This window comes from Salvia splendens, chromosome 15, assembly GCF_004379255.2.
Source record: "Salvia splendens isolate huo1 chromosome 15, SspV2, whole genome shotgun sequence".
Taxonomy (NCBI): Eukaryota; Viridiplantae; Streptophyta; class Magnoliopsida; order Lamiales; family Lamiaceae; genus Salvia; species Salvia splendens.
Window position 1 is genome coordinate 29,339,313 of NC_056046.1, and position 13,726 is coordinate 29,353,038.

General features: G+C 44.3%; 1 protein-coding gene across 1 annotated transcript; it reads right to left on the reverse strand.

Annotated features, from left to right (window-relative positions):
• Positions 1 to 931: 931 nt before the first annotated feature.
• LOC121766986 (vegetative cell wall protein gp1-like) lies at positions 932 to 1,453 on the reverse strand. The gene has a single exon (XM_042163208.1). It carries the CDS (start codon positions 1,451 to 1,453, stop codon positions 932 to 934), a length of 522 nt encoding a protein of 173 aa, XP_042019142.1.
• Positions 1,454 to 13,726: the final 12,273 nt, after the last annotated feature.

Consider the following 13,726-nt stretch of genomic DNA (forward strand, 5'->3'; position numbering starts at 1 on the left):
TAGGCTCATCAGTTGTTCCTGGCCAAAAACCCTGAAAGAAACACTTTTGTCGTTCAGGTCTGAGCTTCTGGTGAAACGGAAGGATGTGAAAAATTCCTTGGCTTGGTCCTCCGGTACAGGTGTCTCATCGACCTCTAGCAACCACTCAAAACCGATACCGGTGATGTATGCAGAAAACCTCTCCTTTATTTCTATCTTTTCCAGGGACGGCTGATGTAGTATCTTCCCCGCCTTCAACTTCTTTTGGAATGTCACTCTTTGGTGAACTTCCCTTTGCATTTTGGGATCATCGAATTCTAACATTTTTTGGCGAAGAGCTGGGGTCAACACCACATACCGCGAAGAGTTAGTGGTAGAAGGAGAGGTTGCAGACTGCCCTTGTTGCCTCCTGGATGTTTGAGGCGAACGCAACTGCTGACCTTCTGAATCACTGCCCTCATCTCTTAATGGTGAGGGAACGGCTGCTGGAGGATCTGTAATGACGACCCCTACGTCGGCGGTGCGGCTTCTCTTGGGAATAGGAACAGCGTTTCCTTTTCCCTTGCTCTTTCTCTCTTTCCTTGCCAGGTTGCCCTCAGCAGCCTCCTTCTCTTTTCCAACATCCTGGATTTGAGGCTCCTCCTCATCCACCAACCCTCGTATTGTTCGAGATTTTTGCCCCATTATTTCTTTTCCTCCAGGGATTTTTAGGGTTTCGGCTTCCTCCAAGAGCTTGTCCATTGTCATTTGCCTTGTGTGACGGCGCAGTGGCTCCTCCTCCTCTCTTCCCATCTCTCCATAGTCGAACAATGGGCGGAATTCTCCCACCTCTTCATCGTTGTTGCCTCCTTACGATTCATGGACTGAAGTGGGGGCGCCACCGCTTGTTGGCGATGGCATAGTGAACGGCTGCCCATAGTCCTCCCTCAGTCCTTCTCCGTCAGAGGTAGACTCACTGCGGCTGGGTCGGGGATGAAGGTGAAGGTTGGACGGGGGATGGTGGGGGTGATGTAGGAGAGCTAGGAAGGTTGATCGTAGGTGAAGGTGATATAGGAGGGCTAGGAAGAGGGGACAGGGGTAAAGTTTGAACAGGAGATGTGGCTTTGGGAGGAGATGGTGGCGAAGGTTGGACGGTAGATGGTGGAGGTGATGTGGGAGAACTAGGAAGGATTTTTGTCTTAGAGGACGAAGCTTTAGCTTTAGGTCGGGAAATCCCAAGTGTAGATTTGAGTTCTGCATATGCTGCTGCATCGTCCAACTCGCGGGGTATACTTCTGAGGATCTTGTCGAGATGCCGTAAGGTCTCCTCATCTACTTCTGGGTGTGGGGTGACTGTGCTGGTTAGCAGGGGAGCGGTGGTCGGTGTAGAGGGATTAGGATTTTCTTGACGAACCCGGGATGAAGTTTCCCGGTTGCCACCGTCGGCGCCTGTTCTGGGAGATGATGGGGTAGTGGGAATTTCTTTGATCAACATCTTTGATTACAATGGTGATGAATACTGGTGGAGAAGATGTTCTAGGCAAAGGTTTGGAATTTTGGATCGGCGAGGGATAGTAAAAGGGTATGCACTGTAGTCGCTTTTGGTGGAAAGTAAAATATGGCTCTGAGATCTGCCTATTATTCTGATTCTACGACTGCTGGGATCTCTGACGGTTGAGATCCCTGCGACTGTTCACATACTAGCGCGCCTTTTCAGAGTGCCAGCTGGTTTAGCTTCTCTGATACGCTTTCTCCCTCTCCTTAGGACGTCCCTTTATTGCGACAGTTGGCGCAGCCTGACACCTCCCCTAATGACTTCATGTGCCCTATCACCACCTGTCCCTGATCAATTAACTTACTGCGGCCATTGGTTAACTCACATTGTGCTGATCAAGCAGACAAACAAACCCAGATGTAAACCTAATTCAACTTGGTCAGTTTCCCGCCTTCACTCCCGTCTTTTAATTTTCTAAGAAATAAATAAAAGAAAAGCATATTAAAATATTTACACTATACTATCAAGGGAATGATTGGTGTCCTTAGGATGTCACTTGATCAGACCGATAATTTAGATTTGTGTTCCTTGATCAAGCAGACTACCCCAGGACATGCAATCGCTCCCTATACCTGCTCACTGGGCAAGATTGGGCAGGGTTAGCGGAATTTCTTCCACTATTCCTGCTTCGGTCTTGTCTCTATAGGGGGGGTCTCCCTTGTGCATGCTTGCCTCCGGTGTGTGTGTCGCCATGGTGGTATGAGGGTCTGCCCATTCCAAATTCTGCTTCCTGGATATCAGTTTGATTTGACATGGGGATGGTAGCTTCTTCTGTTCACCGATGGGCTCTTTCTTTTCCGAGGAGAGGTCGGTCGCTCCCTCTTCTACTGTGGCTGGATGTATGCACCGATTCGGGTTCATCTCCATAAGGTCTGCTATTTTCCACTTGACTTTTTCTCCCCCCTGCCTCAATTCTTTTGTCAACTGTCCTCCTTGTCCTTGCCTATTTGATTCGGCTATTTTCTGATACGGCGGGTCGGGCAGGTCCTGGAAGGTATCTGATGATTTAGGAAATGGCAATAGTTGCTCCGTAAGTGGAAGGTTCCCTTTTCGCATTCCTTTCAATGGGGCGGCTTGGGCAGTTGGTTTTTCGACCTTTACCAGAAGAGCGCCCTCTTCCGACTTGGCAGGTTGTGAAGGTTTACAGAAATCCATAATTGCCCTCTCGATGGTTTCATCATCCATTTCCCAAGTTACTGTTTCCTCGAACCAGTCAGCTGCTTCCCTCTTAAGCTTTTCATCATCAGTGGACTCTGAGGAGAGTTCCTTTTCCAGATACTTCTGTTCCAGAGGTTTGACAGTCTCTACCGACTGTATGCTCTCACTATCCTGTGGCTTTCTTGCAGTGTTGTTGATGTTGATGGTAAGTCGTTCTCCATTAAATTCCAAATTCATCGTCCCATGGCGGACGTCAATGACTGTGCTAGCTGTAGATAGGAAAGGTCTCCCTAAAAGGATTCCAACAGATTCATCCGCTCCCGGCTCAGTCATTTTTACAACAAAGAAGTCGACGGGGTACATAAATTTGTCCACCCTGACGATCTCATTCTCCAAGACTCCCTCGGGATAAATACAAGACCCATCTGCTAGTTGTATCTCTAGGTCGGTTTGGGATAATTTTGGCTCACCCAGCTTTTTATACATAGAATATGGCATGACATTGATGGAAGCTCCTAGGTCGCACATTGCTTGCTCACTTAGAACGTCTCTGATGGAGATCGGAAGTGTAAATACCCCAGGGTCAGTCTTCTTTGGTGGGAGATCACTAGTTTGGATATCACCGGTCACCTTTTCCGCTTCGACCATCTTCTCTTTCTCAGCAACCTGTTCACGGTTGCTAGACTCCCTTTCTTTGGTGACTTGATCAAGAGGGATGGGTTCGAACCTTTCCTTATGATTGTGTCTGGGTGCTGGAAAACTCGCCGTTGAGCTTGGATAAACCCCTTCCATTTTTAGAGCAACAGCATTTACATTCTCTCGCCCCGTAGGTGGCTGCACTGTAGCAGAAATCTTTCCTTCATTCCCTCTTAGTTCGCCCAGTGACATGACCACCTGAGATAGCTGCTTAGTGAGCATATCGAGTGCAGCCCTCTGTTCTTTTTGAGCTTCTTGAATCTCTCGCATTGCATCTTGGGACTGATGCGGGATCATCACATCTCCGGGACCTTCATTTTTCTGCTTGTTGTATCTTTGATTAAAACGACCTCCTCCATGGCCTTGCTGATAGTAGCCGGAAGGTCCATACTGCTCTGCCTGGTTCTGGGGGAAGTAGTTCTGTTGGTTCCCTTGCTGGTTTCCTCTTGAATACGGTGGAACATAATTCACCATTTGAGTGCTTGGCTGCCTTCCTTGGTTACCATACTGAGGGATCTGGTGTTGGTATCCCCAATCTCCTTCCTGTTGTCGGCTTGACCAGTTAGGCTGTCCTCCACTTGACCAATTTCCTTGAGGTCCACTTGACCATCCTGCCTGACCTCCCTGCATTCTGTTCCCTCCAGTGTTCGGTCTCTCCTGGATTCGAGCAGGCCAGTTGGGCTGCCCGTCGGAGGGTTGCACCTGCTGTGTCGAGGGTGGGGGTGGTTGGCTTTGATTCTGAACAGTCCATCTGAAGTTGGGGTGGTCCCTCCAGGGAGCGTCTCTTTGCTTTCCCTGAATCCAGTTGCCATTTGCATTCCAATAACCTACGGCATTTACTTGCTCTATTTCAGGGGGGGATTCACAGTAGTAATAATGATGTTCTTCTGGCGGCGATGGCTGCGGCGCGAACTGTGGTTCTTTCGGTGCAGGTGGTGGAGGCGGCCTGGCTTTCTCCACTGCTTCCAGCAGCCTTTTCTCCATTTGCTCGAAACGAGCATCTAGCTTTTCATCATTGCGCGCCTCTGCTGCACGCACTGCTCCTCTCCTGTACTGCCCTCGAGATGTTTCGTACGACCGTTTGGCCTCAATCAGCCTCTCCAGAATATTTTTGGCTTGGCTAAAAGGGGTTTTAGAGAAATCCCCTTGAGCTGCGAGGTTGAGGTCATTCTTGCTGTCCACCGTAAGTCCGCCATAAAAAATTGAGTAGATCTCCCGCTCCCCTAGTTTGTGATTAGGGCATGCTTGAAGCAGCCCTTGGAATCTATCCCAGTATTGGCCGAGGGGCTCATCGTACTCCTGTCTGGTTTCCGTAATCTCCCGCTTAAGGGCACTTGTTTTCGATGCTGGAAAGAAGCGATCAAGAAATATCATGCGGAATTCGGCCCAGGTTCTGATGGATCCTTCTGGCAGTCTAGACAGCCAGACACCCGGGTCGCCCTTCAAAACGAAGGGAATAGCTTTGAGCCTGTAATCTTCGGATGTGGATCCAGCCGGAACGGGCTGAATATCACAGTATCGGCAGAACTCCTCCAGGAAAGCGTACGGACATTCTTTTGAGAGACCGTAAAAGTGGGACAAAACGGCCAGTACTCCTGATTTGATTCCGATGGTCCGCCTCCCGGGAGTAGCGGCAATGGCATGTGTGGGCTCCCTTCCATCATGAGCGTGCAGAGAGCCGATTCCAGAATCTTTGTCGGTGAGGGCCATTTCTGCTTCTTCTTGTTTAGGTGATAGTGGTTGTGTATTCTGCTCTCCTTCTTCTTCGCTGGTCAGTTGATCAGCGGCTGCTGCTGCTTCTAATGCGGCTCTGTAACGAGTGGTAACGACGCCGGCTTCCTGGACTCTCCACTGAACGTTAGAGTTTTTGTATAGAAAGTGATGATTCCAGTGTCCACCGTGTTGGTACCTTCTCATTAACAGCAGTAAAAACAAATAAGAAAAGAAAGAAATAAAACTATTTACTCCTACGCACTACGCACAAACGTGAAATAACACCATGCTTCCCCGGCAGCGGCGCCATTTTGATCGGGTTTTGAAACGAATCAAAATGTGCAAATATTCGGACCAAGTTATATGGAGAGATAACTGAACCGGTTGGATCAGTTAGCAAATGTCGTTGCCACTTGATCGAGTCGACTTTGCTTTCGCTCGTTTTTCCTACCAAAGTAATTTACAACTCCCAATTTCGCACAACTTTAACAGTAAAGCGGCAAGTTCGGGGTCGATCCCACAGAGAAGTTGGTATGTCGAGTGTGTGACCACAGCGCCCTGCAGCCACCACAGCCACCAGCCGACCAGGGAATCACCGTCCCGACACCTCTAAATTGTGGTGCTCCCACTGTGGAAAACAAAATCACACATGGGAGACTTCCTTTAAATGATTGGGGTATCCTGAGTGGTGGGAGGTGCGGCAGAAGGCAAGGGCTGCGTCGGCGCAGGTGAAATTCGCTGTTGGAGTAAGTAGTGAGGGGCAGCTCCGACAGGCAGATGTCGGAAACCGCCAATATGGTCAATCCGGTGGCGGCAGCGTACGAGGTGCCGGAAACCTCGTCGAATGGACGACCGGGATCGGCGCAGGAATGGCGGCCGCGCAACAATGAGGTAAAGGTTTTGGTTTTAAACCAAACCCTAATAATTCTTTTATCTCATATTTTAAACCCCCAAAGTTTGAAATATTAGAAAAAAGACCCCACCATATTAAATACCGTCCCCCTGACCTGCTAAAATATAAAACTGACCCCAAACGTTTCTAGAAATCTCAAATAAACCCCAATACTTGTGATTATGTGTCAGAAAACCCTTTTGCACCCTTACAAAATATTTCCGCTGCATTTCGTGTTGAAAACATGGCTGATACACATACGAAGGGATGGATTTTTGATTATGGGGCAACCGATACTATAACTCCGGAGAAAAATGATTTTGTTGATCTATGTTGTGAAGCTGATAAATCCTTTATTAGAACTGCGAATGGGGAACTGATTACAGTTGTACGATCTGGAACTATTCAGATATCTCCTACTCTTCGTCTTACGAGCTGCCTATATGTCCCTAGTTTGTCTCAACGACTGATGTCTATTAGTCATGTTACCAAGGAATTAAACAGCACACTCCTAACGCACCCCGACTTTTGTATCTTGCAGGATATTCAGACGAGGAGGATTCTTAGGCGTGGCACTGAGAAGCAAGGACTCTACTACGTGGACGAGATAGCTCAACATGGTAGTGCGATGCTGGCTCACGGGTCCACGAAACAAGAAACTTGGCTTTGGCACCGAAGACTAGGACACCCCTCCCCTGGTTATTTTAAACTTCTTTATCCGAACCTTTCTATTCCTGCTGATTTTTCTTGTGAAACTTATGTTTTGGCCAAGAGCCACAGACAGTCTTTCAAACCTACGAATACTCAAATGAATTCCATGTTTTCTCTAGTACATTCTGATGTGTGGGGTCCTGCTCCAATTGTGGGTGGAAATGGTTTTAGATATTTTGTGATATTTGTTGATGATTGCACTAGGATGACATGGGTTTATTTCTTGAAACATAAGTCTGAAGTTTTTGATAGATTTGTCTCATTTCTCAAACTTATCCAAACACAGTTCCACACTACTATTAAATTCTTAGATCTGATAATGGGAGGGAATCTGTGAATAATGCCATGATCCAATTCTGTAAAGAAAAATGTATAATCCACAAAACTTCATGCCCTTATACACCTGAACAAAATGGGGTAGCCGAAAGGAAAAATAGGACGATCCTAGAAATGACCCGAGCCTTGATGATTGAATCCAAAGTCCCGAAATCTTTCTGGCCCGAAGCAGTAGCCACCTCTATCTACCTCATGAACCGCCTCCTTACTAAAATCCTCCGCTTAAAAACCCCCCTTGATACCTTGTCCAAATTAGCCAAAATCCCCGATCATCTCAACCTCTCACCAAAAGTCTTCGGCTGTACCGTTTATGTTCATATCCCCAAACATGAAAGAACCAAACTATCCCCATGTGCAACCAAATGTGTCTTTGTGGGGTATGGGTTAAACCAGAAGGGATATCGATGTTTTGACCCTCACACCAAAAAAAGTCATCACCACTATGAACTGTAATTTTTTAGAAACCGATTTCTTTTACCAAACCCACATTAGTAGTCAGGGGGAGAGTGATCCAGGTAGTACTTTTGACTATCTAAGTTGGATTGTGACATTATCAAGCTCTTCGATTGAGGATCTAACAGAACCAGTTGTCACTACCGCCGAGCAAGTCTTACCACAAGAGTCATCTCAACCACTAACCCAGAGTCCCCCTCCGACGATATCCGAGGTAATCCCTGACTCAGAACATGCTTCTGTACCTATTTCCACTGACCCAATTGAAACAGAACCTCTAGTGGAGGAAAATGGCAACGATGGAGATAATGGACGGTATATACTCCCACATCGGAGTACAAGGGGGATACCGCCAAAAAAGATACTCCCCTGAGAAGATAGGGAAGAAAAGCTGATACGGAGTGGAGAACTTCGTGCAAGGAAATTTGACTAAAATGGCGAGAGCATTTGCGGCTGCATTGTATGAGGAGGAAGAAATTCCACAGACGGCCGAGGAAGCAATGAGACATAAACACTAGAGAGAAGCTATGTTTACTGAAATGAAGGCTTTGATGAAAAATAACACGTGGGTGAAAGGCAAGCTTCCTGAAGGAGTAAAAATTGTTGGGTGCAGATGGGTGTTCACGATCAAGAGAAGGCCAGATGGCACGATAGAGAGGTATAAAGCCCGGCTTGTAGCAAAGGGATATACTCATACGTATGGCATGGATTATGCTGAAACATTCTCCCCGGTAGCCAAGATTAACACTGTGAGAGTGCTCTTCTCCATTGCAGCTAATAAGGATTGGCCACTTCATCAGTTTGATGTGACTAATGCCTTCCTCCATGGAGAGTTTCCAAAACCTGTCTTTATGGAACCCCTCCTGGGTTCACATAAGAGTTCCAAGGTGGTGAAGTCTGCCAATTGAAGAAGACGCTTTACAGATTGAAACAGTCCCCACGGGCATGGTTCGGAAGGTTCACTAAAGTAATGAAGAAATATGGGTACAAGCAGAGCAATTCAGATCATACTCTGTTCCTCAAGAAGAAAGGGGGTAAGATCACATGTCTCATTATATATGTAGATGATATGATCATTAAAGGAGATGACGAAGAAAAAATTGGCGAGTTGAGAAAGAAATTGTTTTGAGAATTCGAGATGAAGGAATTGGGACTACTCAAGTACTTTCTGGGGATAGAGGTACTACGGTCAAAGAAGGGCATCTTCATAAATCAGAGGAAATATATACTTGACTTGTTGGCCGAGATTGGGATGGTAGATTGCAAGCCAGCAGACACCCCAATAGTTCAAAATCATGAGCTAAAATTGAAGGAAGAAGTAAGACAGGAGGATAGGGGGAGATATCAGAGATTAGACGGGAAACTGATCTATCTATCCCACACAAGGCCAGACATTGCCTATGCAATGGGAGTAGTAAGTCAGTTCATGCATGCACCACAAGAAGAACATTGGGAGGTGGCTCTACGGATAGTTCGATACTTGAAAGGAACGGCTGAACATGAACTTATGTTTGAAAAACATGGTCACATGGAGGTTCATGGTTTCACTGATGCTGATTGGTGACAGAAAATCATCTGCCGGATATTTTACCTTTGTGGGAGGTAATCTTGTGACGTGGAGAAGTAAGAAGCAGAAAGTGGTGACACTATCTAGTGCAGAGGCAGAATTCTGAGGAATCAAAAGTGGGTTTACAGAGATATTATGGCTAAGGAGACTCATGACAGAGGTGGATCTTCGGCCTACACAACCATGTAGGCTTTTCTGTGATAACAAGGCAGCGATCAGTATATCTGAAAATCCCGTTCAGCATGATCGAACCAAACATGTGGAAGTAGATAGGAACTTCATCAAGGAAAACATTGAAGCTAAGGTGGTGGAGATGCAGTATGTTAAATCTAAAGACCAACTGGCTGATATTTTGACAAAGGCTTTGAACTCAAAGTCATTCCGAGAAGTATTATGCAAGTTGAGTATCGGGAATCCCGTTACTTAACTTCAGGGGAAGTTAGGAATGAAATCAGGAGTATGATACGTAATTGATATGCAAGGATCTTTTACCACAGATAGAATATCATTAATGTAAATTAAGTTTACCATATATATTGTGTAGAGGTAGCCTATTAAGAGGTATAATCTTTGTACACTAATCAGTGAATAAGAATGACTATATCTACCGATTTCTATACAAACAAAATTCATCGCTGTGCAAGTATCGACGCCGCGCTCGCCATTGTATAATCTGTGAACTCCGCTGTCCTCGATTGACGCAGCAGCAGCCTTTGCATCGGAGCTCTGAGAATTCCCCGAGAAATCCCGATTAACCCCGCAGGTAAGTTAATAATTTTCGATCTTTAAAAGTTTGTCCTTTGATTTGGTTTCCGCTCAGGTTGTTCTATTTAATCGATTAGAAGATTGATAACAGATTGATAATGGGTGGTGTAGGATGTATGAGTGCAGCAGTAAAAGTCAGATTTGGGAGAGGGAGGTGTATACCGTTTGTACATGATGCAGATTAGTGGATGAACGAGTTGTTGTTCCTGTTCTTTTCTCCCCTTCAAGTTTCTGTCATGTGAAGTTGATAGGGCTCGTTACAAGCATGATTTTATAAGGTTTATTTCACTAACATGGCTGATAATGTGCGAAAAGTATGGTGAATTTAAGTGTGCAGAGGCAGTAAAACGAAGAAAAAGACAGGCGGAGCAACAACTTGATCAACTCGAGAAAAGGAGCACAAACGATTGGAAATCAGGCCAAGTTGATCTGCTGCGCCAACAAACTGATCCAGTTCACAAGAGAGAGAAAAGATAAAACCATCTCAGAAGGATACAATGGTCAAAAACAAGATGGGCTTACCCTAGGGATTTGGGCCCAACATTTGTCCTATAAATAAGGAGAGAGTACTCGAGAGGATCATCATCAATCTCATCATCATCAGTCACAAAAGTTCACTCATATTTCGTAGCATGGAGTAGGAAGCAGTCAGAAGCGGAAGGAATCATCGGTTAGCAGTCATCTCTTCTTTCACACCAAGGAAGGAATGACCTAGATCTTCGCAGCAGTCTTTCCCGTTTGAGTTTGCATCACCCAGAGGAGTTTAAACACTTTTAGTTTCTGTTTTAGTTCTAGTTTTCCGTAGTCTAGTGTTTCTTTCAGAGTTTATTGCCATTTGCTACTCTAGTTTCATTTCTGTTGTTGATCGATTGTTCATTTTGTGTTTGGATTCTGTTTTAGGGATATTTTGCTGCCGATCTTTTCTGAAATGGAGTTTCTAGTTCAAGTTGTTTTAGATCTGGTGTTTTTTGTTTTGATGGCTCTTATGCGTTTAGTTTCAGCTTAGTTCGTGTTTTCTCGTAGATAGATTCAAGTTTCGCTGTGATCCTTTGCATGAGAAATGAGTAGTTATCTTAGATCTGCTTGATTTACGTTTATCTCGTATGGATCTGAGTTGTTCTATTTTGTTTCATGTTTTATTCTCATGCTCTGTTTAGATCTGCTTATTTGATGTCTTATTCTGATTGCTTGGATAAGAAGAAGATGGTAGTTAGTTACTGCATGTCTCTGTCACCTTTTTAGATTTCACAGCTTTATGGAGTGCGCTCGTTGCTGTCAGTGGTCCCAGTCGCTTTTTTTGCTTTTTGTTCCTCAGTCTAGTTGATCAGTTAATTTCCGCAGTTCATCATGTTCCTATCCTTGACTGGACAGGGGTCACCACTATAGCCTGAGAAGGTTCGCCATCCACGTGGGCATTCAGGGATCCAATCTCGGCATCATCATCTTCTCTATCCGCCATATGGAAAGGATTTTCTTCTGGTTCGTTTCTTCTTTTATCGGTGCAACAAACGAGAGTGTATCTTCCTCCCCTTCAGAGCTGGAATGTGATGGACCTCCTGTGTTCGACCCGGATCTAGTGACAACAGGGTTTGCTGCTGCTTTTATCCTCCAGTTACCCTCAATGTCTCTCCAGTTCACGGTGTTGTTCGAGCGTCCAAGATTCGGGTCCCGGTACATAAACTACAAAGATAAAAATAAACAAAGTAAATCAACTATTTACACAGAGTGTCTTGGCGGTCATGCCGCATTTTTATGGGCGGAAGGTAGAAAATCTGTATACCTTCATGCAAGAATTTTGCAAACTGTGTAGGATTAAACAGTAAGACGAGTCTTTGTGCTATCTACTGAAAGACGAGGTTTTGATAATTTATTTCTTAATTAATGTACGTTAGCATTGAGCATACGGTATTGGTTATGCACTACTTTAACTTGCCAAATGGTGCGGGTTTTTCGCAACCCAAGAATCGTGGCATATTGGGTAGTGATGATTAATATCTAGCGATGCTAGGATTGCTATTATATTGAATCGTGCACGAGTTGAGTCTCGTTTGATAACGTTCACAAGAGGAGCTCGAAACGAGGATTTTATTATTCGGAACCTAGCTAGTTGGAGTTTGATTACTCTATGCATAATAAATATGTTTTTCTTGCTAAGTCCACTCTTGGAGTAACTAATATGTTAATTAATTAAGTTCGTAGCAGACATTAATTAAATAATGAACGTTTTTATCTTAAGCGCGGGAAATGAATAATAATAAATAATGGAAACCCGGAATACTTGTAATTTTTGATTTGGATGGGCAGTGCAATATTACTTCTGTAGTGGCTGCTCGTATTATTCCAATATAAGCTTGTATTAAATTGTGGGTTCGATTTAATTAGTAAAAAGCTAATTGGGGGAGACCATATCTAAATTCTTCCATATATCCCTGACTGGGCCTAATATGTGACTTAATATATATAGGAGAATAAAGGAGACAGAAAATAGACTTAATTTTTGAGAGAATTTTCGCCCCCCCTGCACTTTTTATTAGCACTAAAAATACCTGTAAGTATACAGGGTAAATCTAGTATAGCTAAAGTTCAGTACATGATATCGAACACGGGGATTATAATTGCAACTGGCTATTATGTACTAAGCGTCAAATATTATCTAGAGAAACAAGAGTTTTTTTGAAAATAAAAACAATTAAAGGCAAGTAAACTAAATGCAATTTAAATCACAAAGATAAAAGATAAAAGATAAGAGATAAGAAAATCCCAAGGATGTGCTTTCACAATTATGGCTATACAAATTCCAACTACAATACTGATAAGTCGTATTCTAGGCCTTGGTTACGGGTCAGTATGAGGTGCGTAAATGTTTAGATTTGCAAAACAGTTGCTCAAAGTGTGCAGGTTACGCGTTCTAGCCAGTAGGGAAGCTTTGGAATGAGTCAAGTGAAAAGGGCGTCAGGAAGATTCTATACTGACCAGTATACATGCTAAAAGGGCTCGAGATGAAGAAGACGGATAGCTGAGGCTGATTACCCACAATTAAGGGCAAAGACGTCATATTGCTATGAGGATTTACCCTAAAATCAAGGGTAAGCCTCCCTATAAAAGGAAGCCACTTGGAGAGAGAAAGGGAGATCCACATTCACTCATTCACCACCATCTCTAGGTAGAGAGTTCTCTCGGTAATACCAGTCTTTCAGCCGTGTCCCGCTTCTTGCCTCGCCGCAGCCATGATCACCTGACGTCCAGATGTTACCAGAGTCCCAGTCATCGTCCGTTCCAGCCAGCAAGGCCGTAGCTTAGAGATTCCATCGCCCGGAGTGGCGAAAACACTTTTATTTGCCTTCGTAGTTTAATTTTCCTTGCTTTCCTTACGTTGGATCTTTGTTGCTTTTGGATATTTTCTGCTTTTGAAGTACTTGTTGAAGATCCGAACGTGTTTATGCTATGAAGTTGATTTCCGTTTCGTTATTGGTGTTGTTTTCTTTTCCTTCCTTGCCTAGTTAGCTTAGATCTAAAGTTTCTTGGTGTTTTAAGTGCTGAATCTCTCATTTCTGTTTTACGTAGCAAGTTTCTTTAGGATAGTATAAGCTGGTACTGTTTGATTGGGAAGTGGATCGTTGCATGCAAAGCTTAGTTTTAATTTCCGAATCGTTCTTCCATGTTAACTAGTATGCAGAAGTACAGTTCCGGTGTTTTATTTCAGATTTGATTTCGTAGTTTTAGATATGTGTTCGTGAATTGACAAACTGTGTTTTCCGTGTGGAATCTGGAATTGTTACCTGAATTTTGGGTGTGTTTGTTGAAGAAGATGATGTCTATTTCAATTGGAGGGGACCACTTACTTTTTAGATGCTTTTTGCTTTTGTCCTTCACTTTTAGTTAAGCCCTGTCAGCCTAGTCACCAAACTTCCACTACCCTCTG

Bases quoted from the DNA above. Each gene is read 5' to 3' on its own strand.
- LOC121766986 (XM_042163208.1), bottom strand. From the start codon at position 1,453: ATGTTGATCAAAGAAATTCCCACTACCCCATCATCTCCCAGAACAGGC.